A 12366-nucleotide genomic window follows, 5' to 3' on the forward strand; every position below is an offset into this window, starting at 1 on the left:
ACTCACCGGCATGTGCCGCTGGCAAGCCGCGCAGGGCTTGAATCCCGGTGCCCCGGGCATAAGCCTGCACCGGGAGTGGAAGAAGAGGGGCTAACCCCTCTAATTCCCTACTTACACTATTAACTACTAAACTTGTCTAACTATACAACTATACTAACTACTCAACTAAGTAATGAACTATATATAAAGGAAGAGATGGAGAAACGCTAGGGCTGTGGAGGTAAGGGAGCACTCCACTGTTCCAACTGGCCGTCACGGGCGGTAAGAAGGAACTGAGGAGCGGATGGGCCGGCTGGGGTATATATCCAGCGCCATAGCGGCGCCACTCCAGGGGGCGCCCAGCCGGCCCGCCGGAGTTGCTAGGGTAAAAATGTTCCGGAGAGCCGTGCACGCACGGCACGCACACCTAAATGGAATGCATAGGAGCAATCACTCGAAGAAGAACTACAAGTAACTAACCTACTCATCACAATCTGTTTGTGGATAATTTATGGACAGAAAAAGTGGTTGAGTTAATTGGATACATTTTTCACTAGGAATAATCCTCACAGCTATAATTACTAGGCAGGTGGTTTTGAATGATTTACAAGACATCGTAATTCAACTGACCTTGTTTTCTCCCTTTTTTGAACAGGGGGTTATGTGGAGCTGCTCCTGATGCTGTTGGGACTTGAGATTCACTTCACTGCATGCTGCCCTATTGACTGTATATGTTACCCATCACCTATGACTGTCAGCTGCCAAGCCCACAACTTTGCATCAATTCCAGAGGGGATACCAGAAAACAGCGAGAGGATTTTCCTCCAGAACAACCAGATCACATTGCTTCTGCGAGGTCACTTTAGTCCATCCATGGTCACCTTGTGGATCTATTCCAATAACATCACCTTCATAGACCCAGACACCTTTGATGGGTTTGTTAATCTAGAAGAGCTGGATTTGGGGGATAATCGCTATTTAAGGGCTTTAGCAGCTGAGACCTTCCAAGGGCTGGTGAAGCTCCATGCCTTGTACCTGTACAAATGTGGGTTGAGCTCTTTACCCAGTGGGATATTTGGTGGCCTCCACAATCTACAATATCTTTATCTTCAAGATAACCACATAGAATTCCTTCAGGATGATATTTTTGTTGACCTAGTCAATCTCAGCCATCTTTTTCTCCATGGAAACAAGCTGTGGAGCCTTCATCAGAACACATTTAGGGGACTAATAAACTTGGATAGGTTACTTATCCATCAAAATCAACTCCAGTGGGTCCACAGACGTGCTTTTCACGATCTCCGAAGATTGACCACCCTTTTCCTGTTCAATAACAGCCTCTCTGAGCTCCAGGGGGAATGCCTCGCCCACTTGGGAGCCCTGGAGTTTCTCAGGCTGAATGGCAACCCTTGGAGCTGTGACTGCAAATCCAGGTCACTCTGGGATTGGTTGCGCAGATTCAGAGGTTCAAGTTCCAGCGTGATCTGTGAGTCTCCTGAGCAGATGCATGGCAAGGACTTGAAGGTGCTAAAAGCAGAGGACTACAGGAACTGTTCTGGGTCTGAGTCCCTCCATCAGATCAAAACACACACTTTCTCCACAGCAGACAGAGGAGCCTCCAAAGACCACCACCCACACCACTCCTCCAAGGAGAAGGGTAAAGAGAGAGGGGTCGAGCACAGTTTACACAGCAGTCAACCAGTAGCACCTCCCGGTTCACGTCCAGGTTACAGAAAGCCCAGCAAGAACTGCACCAGCCACAAAAGCCGCAACCGAACCTCTAAGCCAGTGTCTCTGGGGCCACGGAAAAGCATTCATGAGGCTCAGGACTATGTGCCTGACTACCAGCACAAATTCAGCTTTGGCATGATGCCAACTGCACCACCCAAGCGGAAGGGTAAGTGCACCCGGCGGACACCCATCAGACCCCCCAGTGGAGTACAGCAGGCAGCTGGGAGCTCGGTGATCAGGGCCTCTCGTCTAGTTTTTATAATGGTTTTAGTGGTCATAATACGCTGAGCTAGCTGTGACTGATAGTGTCTGTACTGCCACGAATCTACAAAGGACCAGAGTTTCTTTTCTTCTTCTTTTTTCGTACATGGAGGATTTGGCCTTGTGAAGGAAAGAATGTTGTTTAGGCTTTTGATGGTCTCCATACATGGACAAGTGGATTATAAACATGAACTGTACAGAATGCGCACAGCAGGAGTGGATTAAAGGCATTATCACATGCTTGTCACAAACAGCCCCAACTGAGCACCTACAGAAAAGTCAACATAACAAAAAAGGAGCTAAGCCTTCATTAATAACAACTGGACAAACACGGACAGTAGCTGTGCTCTATGTGAAACCCTGTTAATTTGAGAGAGCTCTGAAAGACCCTGTGATTACTGAAGGGAACAGAATTGCTGTAAAAATGATCACCAATTAAGCCTACACCATCTATCTGAAACGGTGTGCAAAGACACTTACCAAATGTATAATAAGGACATTGGTTCTCCCACATTTTAGCCCTTTTGGCTCCAAATCCCACAGGCCAAAGCTGGCCAGAATTCTCTTAGAAGACAATCTCAAATCCCTGTATATCTCAGGCACATAGCAAACAGGGCTTGCCTGCTAGGCTAGGAGTAGCCAACTACCAAAGGAAAGACTGATTAGAGGTGGATATTAAAACTTAAACGAAATGAGATTCCTACAGAAGGTGCATTTTTTGTAACTGTGTTCACATATAAAATAAACAAATGCACAGGTTCCCTTCCCCTCAATTATCCATATGTATGTCTTATAATGTTTATAAACTATATGGAAACTATATCTTCAGATGTAAGGATTGTATTGTTGAATTTATAGCAGAAGAACAGTATATGATTTTCTCTAGAAAACAATTGGCAGCAGTGCCTACAGATGCTGGGCAGCCATCCATCAGACTCAGCGTGTGCCGGGGGAACCACAGTGGACCAATGTTCTTAGCAACTTAGAGCACTAGATTTTGGGGGATTTTTTGTATGCAATATAACAAAGTCAATATCTGAAGAGCCAAAACTCACTCTTATGACCTAATTTCTAACCTGTCACATGCCAGGAAGAAAGGGATTAATTAGAAGTGTTCAGACCAAACATACACAGCTATGGAGCTCTGTCTCCTAGATAGCATCATGAGGCCAGGGCAGACGTTTCTAGCAAGAGTGAGAAGCAGTTCCCAACAGTGTTAGCCGTGTGAGGACCTTTATAGCTGGTCTAAGGTTTTCACTCAAGTGGTGGAGTAGTGCAGGGACTCCAGAGATAGTCCTGACAGCCTGGGAAGTGGTGCTCCTTAAAAAGGAAGATCTCATGGGAGACTCAGAAAGGGACTGCAAATGATTAACTGGGAATCTGATAAGCGCCTGCAAGGAACAGAGTGCCCAGGACTTTCATCCATGATAGAAAAAATGTATAAAGCAGCCATACAAAGGGAGTTGTGGAAGGGAGGGGTAGAAGAAGCAGGTCTACCTGCCCATCTAACCTCTATCCTGACCCACTGGCAGTAACCCTGAAGCTGGAGTGCTGGGGAAGGGGGTCGTGTATTCTGGTCTGGATCAGGCTGGTGTATGGTGGAGATGGTAGTGTTATTGACTAGAGATGATGTCTAGATGTAACACATTAATTCCCTGTCAGAGTGGATATGCGAGAAGAAAAACACTGAAGTTTATGAAAAGAGGGAAATAAAATTATCTTGGACAAGCAAAGCCTGTTTTTCATTTCCTAACAATACTCCAGCTGCAGTGACACATTTCTGGCCTGTAGCTGATGTTTGGAACCAGACAACAGTGCTAAGGAAACGGCTCTTTTTCTAGCATGTAACCAACTGGTTGCGCAAGGATGCGCTGACTCATGGAAACCTCAGGAAAATTCCTGTTCTCCAAATCATTAGCCTACTAGGGATAACTCATGTTCCATATTTATCCTTCTGGGGGCATCTTACTGCAGGGTACCCTGTTATGATCAGCCTGCCCTCCACCTGAGATGTTTGGTGCCAGTGCAGGGGGAGGGGGAGGGGGCTATTTAAACTTCAGTATTGAGAACTTCCTATTAAATATAGTAGGCCCCTGTTGGGTAGAGTGGTTCATAGAAGTCCCTGGAACTGGAAAGAGAAACCCCCTAATCAAATTGTTTTGGGGGCAAAAAATGTCTATGTAGTTTCAAGGATTCACCATTCAGTCCTGAAGTGAGGCATCTAGAGTTTTAATAAGAAACAAGTGCAGAGTCTCCTGCTTGCCTCACAAACTTGAAGAGGCACAGGAGATGGGATGCCTTTCAAAGAGGGAGGGAGGGGGGCTTGAGCATGTATTTTTCAGAACAAAGTTCCTGGGTAATGACAGGAACAGTCCCAGAAAGAGGGAAGAATAGATTACTCATCTAGTCCTCGCTGTTCCAGCTCCTATCCAAACTTTTCTGTCTACATGGCTCTAAACCTCCACTAAAGGGATGTCCAATGCAGCCAAAACAAATAATCTGTGATCTGAAATAGCTCCCTCACGTCCTACACACTATAACCAATAGCAGCTGAATGTGTCTGGCACTGTCCCTTAGAAGTCTCAGAATGTTGTTATGTTGGTTATTTCGTTTCATACTCTGGAAATCAAAGCTCTCAGTGGGAGAATGAAGAAGAGAAGCACTTTATTAATTTTTTTTAAGTCTCCATGTAACTGCTATAATATAGAAGAGAAATGTCAGCACAGGAGATGCTAATGATTTATAAATGATTTGGGTGCAGCAGGCACCAAGGATTCTGAGATTAATTATATTAGAACAGACTATGCCTGGCCCCAAACCATACTTGTATTTTTAGTATCCTTTTCCTCTAAGATGTACATGTTGCCTCTAAAAGGCAACTCCATTGTGTATTACATCCTTTGTCAACCAAGTGATCTGACTCCTGGCAATCAAGGAGGCTGTTCAAAAAACAAAACTAAGACATAAAAAAATCACTAGACAGGAAAAAACACTTGGTCCATTATGGCTTGTGGGATTCTCTCACCCTCCCTTAATTACTGTCCGCCTCTGTACCAACTCTTCCTCTATGGTCACATCTGCTTGAGCGTAAACTCATTTATAATGCTTGCTTCGACATCTGCCCGCAGTACCCAATTCCACATTCACTGCTCTTTGAGTGAGACAGTACTGCCACAGCCCCTTGTTTGCTCTTTTGAGACAGTTCCCCACCCACTCAATTTCCATCCCCTCGCCTACGTTAAGAGTTTGTATCTGGCTTCACATTGTCAGACATCTTCATACATTGTGAAGGCTTCTGTGTCAGTTCAGCATCACCTCTTCCCCTGAAGAACCACCACTACATCTCAGAGTAAAGGGCTCTTCAATCTAGCAGACAAAGGCATAACAAGACCCAACAGCAGGAAGCTGAAGCCAGACAAGTTGAAGCTAGAAATAAGGCACACATTTGGACCAACTTACCAAGGGACATAGTGAATTCTCCATTACTTGGAGACTTTAAATCAAGATGGGATGTCTCTTTCTGAAAGTATCAGAGGGGTAGCCGTGTTAGTCTGGATCTGTAAAAGCAACAAAGAATCCTGTGGCACCTTATAGACTAACAGACGTTTTGCAGCATGAGCTTTCGTGGGTGAATACCCACTTCTTCGGATGCAAGGGTCTTGCATCCGAAGAAGTGGGTATTCACCCACGAAAGCTCATGCTGCAAAACGTCTGTTAGTCTATAAGGTGCCACAGGATTCTTTGTTGCTCTTTCTGAAAGGTTTGCTCTGGCTCAACCAGAAGTCACAGGCCTGACATAGGTGAAATGCTATGACCTGTGTTATACAGGCCAGACTAAATCGTAATGCTCCCTCTATGAGTCTCTTCACTCAGTCAGCTAGGTCTTCCAGCCCCCATCTAAGAATGCGGGGGGGGGGGAGCTCAAGTCCCCTACCCTTTTGGTCCCAGTGGTTGAGAGAGAGAGGAGCAGGTCAGTCCTTGAGATAAGTGTCTTCTCAGGGCTCCAAGCAGATGATTGTGCTTCTCAGGCTTAGGACAGCCCTAGCTTTCCTCATAACAGATAACCTTGCTCCCTGCTGCTGTCCCCTCAACAGGGCAAGAATATTGCCCCAGTGGAACGATGAGTAGAACTGAGCACCAGCCCACACAGGGTACAATAGCAAGCTCACCTCTGGATCGGCATTCAGTCCTCTTGGTGCTGGATCTCAGAAGGCAGTTTGCCTACTTCGTGCAGTGGGACTGAAACCTCCAAATCCCTTCCTTGGGCAACATTTAATGTGTTTTCCTTCTCCAGTCTGGTTTACTATCTTCAATTAGTCCCCACTGAAGGTGCATTCTTTGTAACGTAAACTCCTGGGAACTGGACTGAGATGCACCACCCTCATTACACTTTGGAGTCACTAGATACAATCTATTTTTACTGTTTTCCTGAGTGTGGCTGAGATTTTGAATGTGTCCAGTCATTCCATAACAATTTGCATATTTCTCTACATTCTCTTGAGCTCTTCCCCTACCTTATCAAGAAATCTGATCCCTGTCTCAGTCAGCTCCCTTTCCTCTTCTGTAAAAACAGAATCAAAATAACTGTTAAACGAATCAGCCATTACCTTCTCCCATGTCACCAATTCCCTGATATCATTTTGTAATGGACCAATTTTCTCTTTTACCTTCTGTCTGCTCTGAATATATCTCCAGAAGCTTTGACTATGTGTGAAAATATCCTCTCCAATTCACTGCTTGATATCTCTTTCTGCTCCTCTAATTGCCCTTTTCACTTGCTTCTAAATTTTTGTACAAATCTCCCAATCCCCCTCCTTTGCAGGTTGTTAATATATAGTTTATAACTTATATTTACTAACAAATTATTGTTTAAATAACACATGGCAGAACATAACTGCTGTATGTTAGCTCTGATTTCTCACTCTCTTTACCAAACAAGTCCCATTTTAACCCCCCTGATTAGCACATGGCCCACTTGCTCTTACTGCAACTCGCTAGTATTTTTTACTTCTCTTGCAAAACATTAACATGACTAATTCCAGCTTTGCTAGAAATCTGTCTTCTGAAAAATTAGCGGGATAAAAGGGATTGTACAGTAACATTCCTGTCTAGCTTTTTCTGGGCCATGTGTAGAGGAAACAAAACAGTACTGCTATACCAAAGAGAGCTGGGGCCTAACCTGAATAACAGTCAACACCAAAAACAGGAGCTCTCGTGACCTTAACTCTTTTAGAATCGTGAACAACTTACATTGCTCCTCACTCCCATAGAGCCCTTGTGCTATTGACAACTGCAGGGTAACGTGCATTGTTCACCACACACAGCTTTTTAAAGGACTTGCTAGAATTACTCACAACTTCCATTTTTTTCCATTTCTTCACCCAATTTGTTTATTTTAGTCTCATAGCCTCCCTGACTCAGAAAATATTCTAGCTAAGTACTGCAGTAACTTTCACAAGCCCTGAATTGTATGTTTTTCCAGATAAAGTATGAACTAAAAACAGGAGGCTTTAGGTTGTTATACGTATTATTAGAGTCACAAAACCTCACCCACAGATTCTAAAGGCAAAGCTCTCCCTGAGGTCAGTGAGAGTTTTGCCTAAGTGAAAACTGATTAAGCACTTTGGGGTTTGGCCCTCAGTCTGGATTGTAAACTGAGCAGACTCCTGCTGGACTGTAAGATCCTTGACACAGAAACTGTCTCTCTATATTTGTCTTGTACTGAGCTGAGCAAATTGTTGCTAGTTAACAACTATGAAATAGCAATTAACCATAATGAAGCAGTATCCCTCCCCAACATCACTGCCAATGTAAATGATATCCTAGCCATTGGAATATAGTCAGGGTGTGGCTACTGGATCTGTGGAGTCAGCAACCTGCCAACAACACAGCAAGCCAAACCTCCAGAAGACACAGCTGCATAGCCACATACCCCAGAGCTTCGCTGTACCTGGAGATTATAGCTCTCTCCATTCCTCAGCACAGAGAGCAATATATCTGATTTAACCAGTGCAAACCTATCTTCCCTGGAGACAGGTGTTAAAGAGAAGATACAATTAAGAGAAAGAGCTGTAGCTAGAAAAAGCCATTAACTAACAACATCCCAAACCCTTCAGTCAAGGGTTAAAGAAAAAGGCATCGGGATTCCATTCAAGAGCAAACTGTCATTATAAAACAGACTATAGATCTCTGAGGCTGACAGAGAAAATAAAATGTCTATCAGTCATTCTCTGACTTGTCTGAGAACATATTGTAATTTCTTCCCCACTTCATACCTTTTGCTTTCCAGAAAGGTGGATGCCTCTTCTGGCCAGCCAATGTTGCTTTTTCTATTCCACAGAATAACTTTGTTTAGACTTAAGCAGCATGCACTTCAGCTGTACTTCACCCGTCTTACTTCCCCACAGTAGGTCTCTGGGACATAGAATTCCAAGCCAAATTCCAGAGGGGATTTTGCATTCCTACAAAATCACTTTTCTTAAAGAACTTGTGTGGCTTCCCCTAATATTTATCCTAAGGAGTCTAGTGCCTGTACTTCAAAGCTAACAATGTAACTCTGTTTATCACACATATTTTCTACAGGACTAGGTGCAGAGTAACCTGACTGCTCTGTTTCAACAAACTGTAGGAGACAATTCTATACTCTCGCCAGAAACAGTTTGGTGTAGAGGTTCTCTCACTCAATACCTCCGTGATTAAAATATCCAGTGAACAAAGTTCTTGGGTTCTTTATAGGTCTCATCTATGAAAGAACTTTTGGATCTACTTTTTCACAACTGCCTTCAGGTCTGAAGTCTAGAACATCTAGGAGCTACCCAGTTACCCTGATTGTTCCTATCTTCTTAATCATCATCCTAAACATGGAGGAAACAAAGTGGCACTATTACACTAAGAATCTCCCTTTTTGATTTCAGGTCATGCCCGTGCATTATGCTCTTGGTGTGTATATTATGCAGTGTATATAGTGCAGTACAACTGGGAAGGACCAAGCAGCCTTCAAAAACTCAGTTTGTTTCCTGCAGACTACCCCACCTCAAATCTGCTGTGTATCCTCAGTCCATTGGAAATATTCCTATTGTATGAGAAGCTAGTATCACATTTTCATCTGATTTCTGCTATGAAGAGACCCTGGGGCACCCCCAGTTTCCCAGCTCTTACATAAATGCTATTTCAAAGCATAACCTAGGAAAATGCCTCCATGGAAGAGCAGAGAATGCAGAACAGTGGAAACCAGATGACAACAGTTAGCCAGACAAACTGGTCATACGGCAGCAGGAAGACTCCTCAGCTCTCAGGCTCATTATTGTAGCAGTTTCGCATGGATAAAGCAATGAAAAATCAGAGAACATACATGTGTTGGGTCCTTCCCTACAAATTATAGTAAATAGAAAGTGAAGAGCCGACAGCTTGGCTCCACTATCTGGGTTTTCAGTTTAGCTCAGCAGGGCCTGATACATTCAAGTTCATGGAATGGCTGAAATAGGTTCTCTGCAGAGCAGGCATAGGCAGACTCTGAAATCTCTTCTTTACTTGCTATCGTTAAGAGCTGTCAGTATGCTAAATGCTCCAGGAGAAGCCCTGGCCCCTGCACCGAGAAGGTAATGGTCTAAACAGTGGGACAGCACAAACCCATAGGAAGAGGCAGAGAAGGGTTCTGCCTTAGATCATCTTAGTTTTGGCAATGTCTGTCTTTCTAGGAACTTACATGGCTCCTATCACTGTAGAGTCTGAACACCATAGGTGGGTAGCAGCACTTTTATGACAGGGGATAGCAGCATTTAGGGGCTGCATGGCAGGAGTGAGCACTGAGCAGACAGTGAAGTGAGTTAGAAGGGAGCTTGGTGCATTGGGATCAGAAGAGTGGTTCTTTCCAGGTGCAGGGGCCAGCATGGGAGAGTGAGGCAAGAGCACAGTGGACAAAAGGACTGGTCAGAAATTACAGGTTGAGGTGGAATCATGCAAAGTCCTGAAAGTAAGAAGGATACACCTGATTCGGAGGCTGAGGGGAAAACTAGAGAAGGGATTCCAGTAGGGGAGACTATGGTCTGAGCACTGGCCAGGAAAGATAAACTTCGCTGCTGTGTTCTGAATAGACTACAGGGGACCGAGATGAGATTCAGAGAAGCCTGAGAGGAGGATACAGAAGTAACAATTATCTGGTTTAGAGATCCATTTCTTCCTGCTCAGATGCTGAGATGGGACAGCATTCAGTGCAGATAATATTCATAGATTCCAAGGGCAGACGGGACCATTGTGATCGTGTCTGACCTGCTGCATAACATAGGCCAGAGAATGTCCTCATAATCAGGGCCGGCTTTAGGCCGATTCCCCCGCATCGGGCCCCACGCCTAAGAGGGCCCCGCGCCTTAGGTGCCTTTTTAATTTTTAATTTTTTTTACATACCCGGCGGCAGTCTGGGTCTTCGGCGGCACTTCAGCAGCGGGGGGTCCTTCACTCGCTCCAGGTCTTCGGCGCCATTTCTGCGGCGGGGGGTCTGGAGCAAGTGAAGGATCCCCTGCCGCCGAAGTGCCACAGAAGACCCGGACCACCGCCGGGTATTCAAATCGGGCCCCGCAGTTCCTAAAGCCGGCCCTGCTCATAATATGCAAAGGACTCTCCTCTGGTGGCACATGTGACTTATTGTCTGGTCAACGGTAGCATGTCATGCACATGTATGTACTGTAGTGTTTGGGAAACAGATATTTGCCTTAACAGTCCGCACAAATTCAAGTGCAAACAATAATACAATTATTACTATCATGAAATATTGTTCTCTTTTCAGTGTTCCAGTGGAACCATGTTTTCTAATAAGATACACTACACTGTCCCTTTGTGTGAATGTTTGTGACCTACACCAATCAGTTTATTTTCTATTTGCCTTCTTGCTTTTATTTTTAAAATCTTTGGAAATAAAGGCTATTCCATTGTCTGTGCTGATTTTCATCATTTCATCTCAAGTGCTAGAAACCAGATTCCTTTAACAGAGGTTTTCCAGCTATGCAACTCTGTTCAAATTAACTACAAACTGAAAACCATCAAAGGCAGCTTTAGGCACCAGAGAAAGCAGAAAAAGGGCAGTTAAGTCGACACAGAGCCAGTTCCTCTGGACTGCTAACAAACCCCAACACAAGCTAGAGCAGAGGGGCAGTAGGGCTCCCAGGGCCCTTTTCATTGGAATACCCTCTGGCTCTGATCTTGCAACAAACACAGTGGGAGTAACAGGCCCTGAAGAAATGCAGGGTCCGATGCCACACAGACTGCCATTTCACATCTTTTCTGTTGGCAGAGTCTGATTTTATTTTCTTGTGTGTTACAGGGCCCAAATTTGCTTCCATTTAAGTTAATGGCAAAACTCCCATTGGCTTCACCGTGAACAGGAGCAGGCTCACAATGCTGACATTAACCTGTTAATTTTGTCTGTGTAGCAGCATCACCGCTGACATTATCACAGCTCTGGGAATTGAGCCAAACAGTACCCTATATAAACTGCGGCTCTTTAAAAAACTCAATTGATAAGTTGATTGTTTATTTCCAGAGGACATTCCCCACAAGACTGCAATAGTTTGTGAAGGTGGGTCAGATTTTGGACACAACTGTGTAACATAAATTAAAAATAAATAAAATAAAGCAAACATTTGGGAAGTCCAGGACATCACCATTTGGATCTCAAATACTGCAGTCATTGACAAGAGTTTGCTCTTATTAAGATAGCGATTTGTGACTAAGTAAAGCTCACCAGTCAGTTCTCTCTGCGGACTTCCAGCAAGCTAAGGCCATCTCTGAAACCAGCTCTATTATACTACAGCAGAGGCTCCATGACAAAGGAAATGTGCTAAACGCCCTACCCTGCCCATCAAAGCTGCAACAGCACTTAGCCTGTTCATGGATTCGTATGACCAAAGTCACAGACTCTAGCTAGGAGCAGTGGAACTTGCCACTGCCCAAGTGGATAGGATCTGAGGTTTACAGAGATAAAACTATTACGATTATTATATTAACAGAGAAAAAACCCTTCAATTTTATCTCCCTGCAAATGTCCCCCCTGTTACAGGTTTGACCACTGCACACTGATTGTCCATACTTGACTCCTTGTGGGCAAAAACAGCAGCAAGAGCCAGTTTCTTCAAAGCTACCAAAAAAAAAATAAAAAAATAAAAATGTCCTGCTGTGTTTATAAAGAGATGTTTTCTTCCTGAGCTATACAGCATGGTGGTTTTAATCTGAAACTTCTTTTTAATCATAGCAGGAGTCCCAATTAGCACATTGGATAATCTTTCAAGTAGAACTGGAGTTTCGTGGTCATAGTGAGCAAAGGAAATATACAGCAGCAGAATAACAGGGTAGAGAGAGTGAGCGCACACGCATGCAGGTGCCAGTGTCTGCTTCACAGGCTCC

General features: G+C 44.3%; 1 protein-coding gene across 1 annotated transcript in view; it reads left to right on the forward strand.

Annotated features, from left to right (window-relative positions):
• RTN4RL1 (reticulon 4 receptor like 1) overlaps positions 1-3691 on the forward strand; it is a 69464-nt gene extending 65773 nt beyond the window's left edge. Inside the window, exon 2 of the mRNA XM_044993632.1 lies at positions 635-3691. Within this exon, the coding sequence (XP_044849567.1) occupies positions 635-1998 (1364 nt within the window). The 3' untranslated portion in view covers positions 1999-3691. The remainder of the gene's footprint in view (positions 1-634) is intronic.
• Positions 3692-12366: the final 8675 nt, after the last annotated feature.

The sequence above is a fragment of the Mauremys mutica genome, chromosome 19 (assembly GCF_020497125.1).
Source record: "Mauremys mutica isolate MM-2020 ecotype Southern chromosome 19, ASM2049712v1, whole genome shotgun sequence".
NCBI lineage: Eukaryota > Metazoa > Chordata > Testudines > Geoemydidae > Mauremys > Mauremys mutica.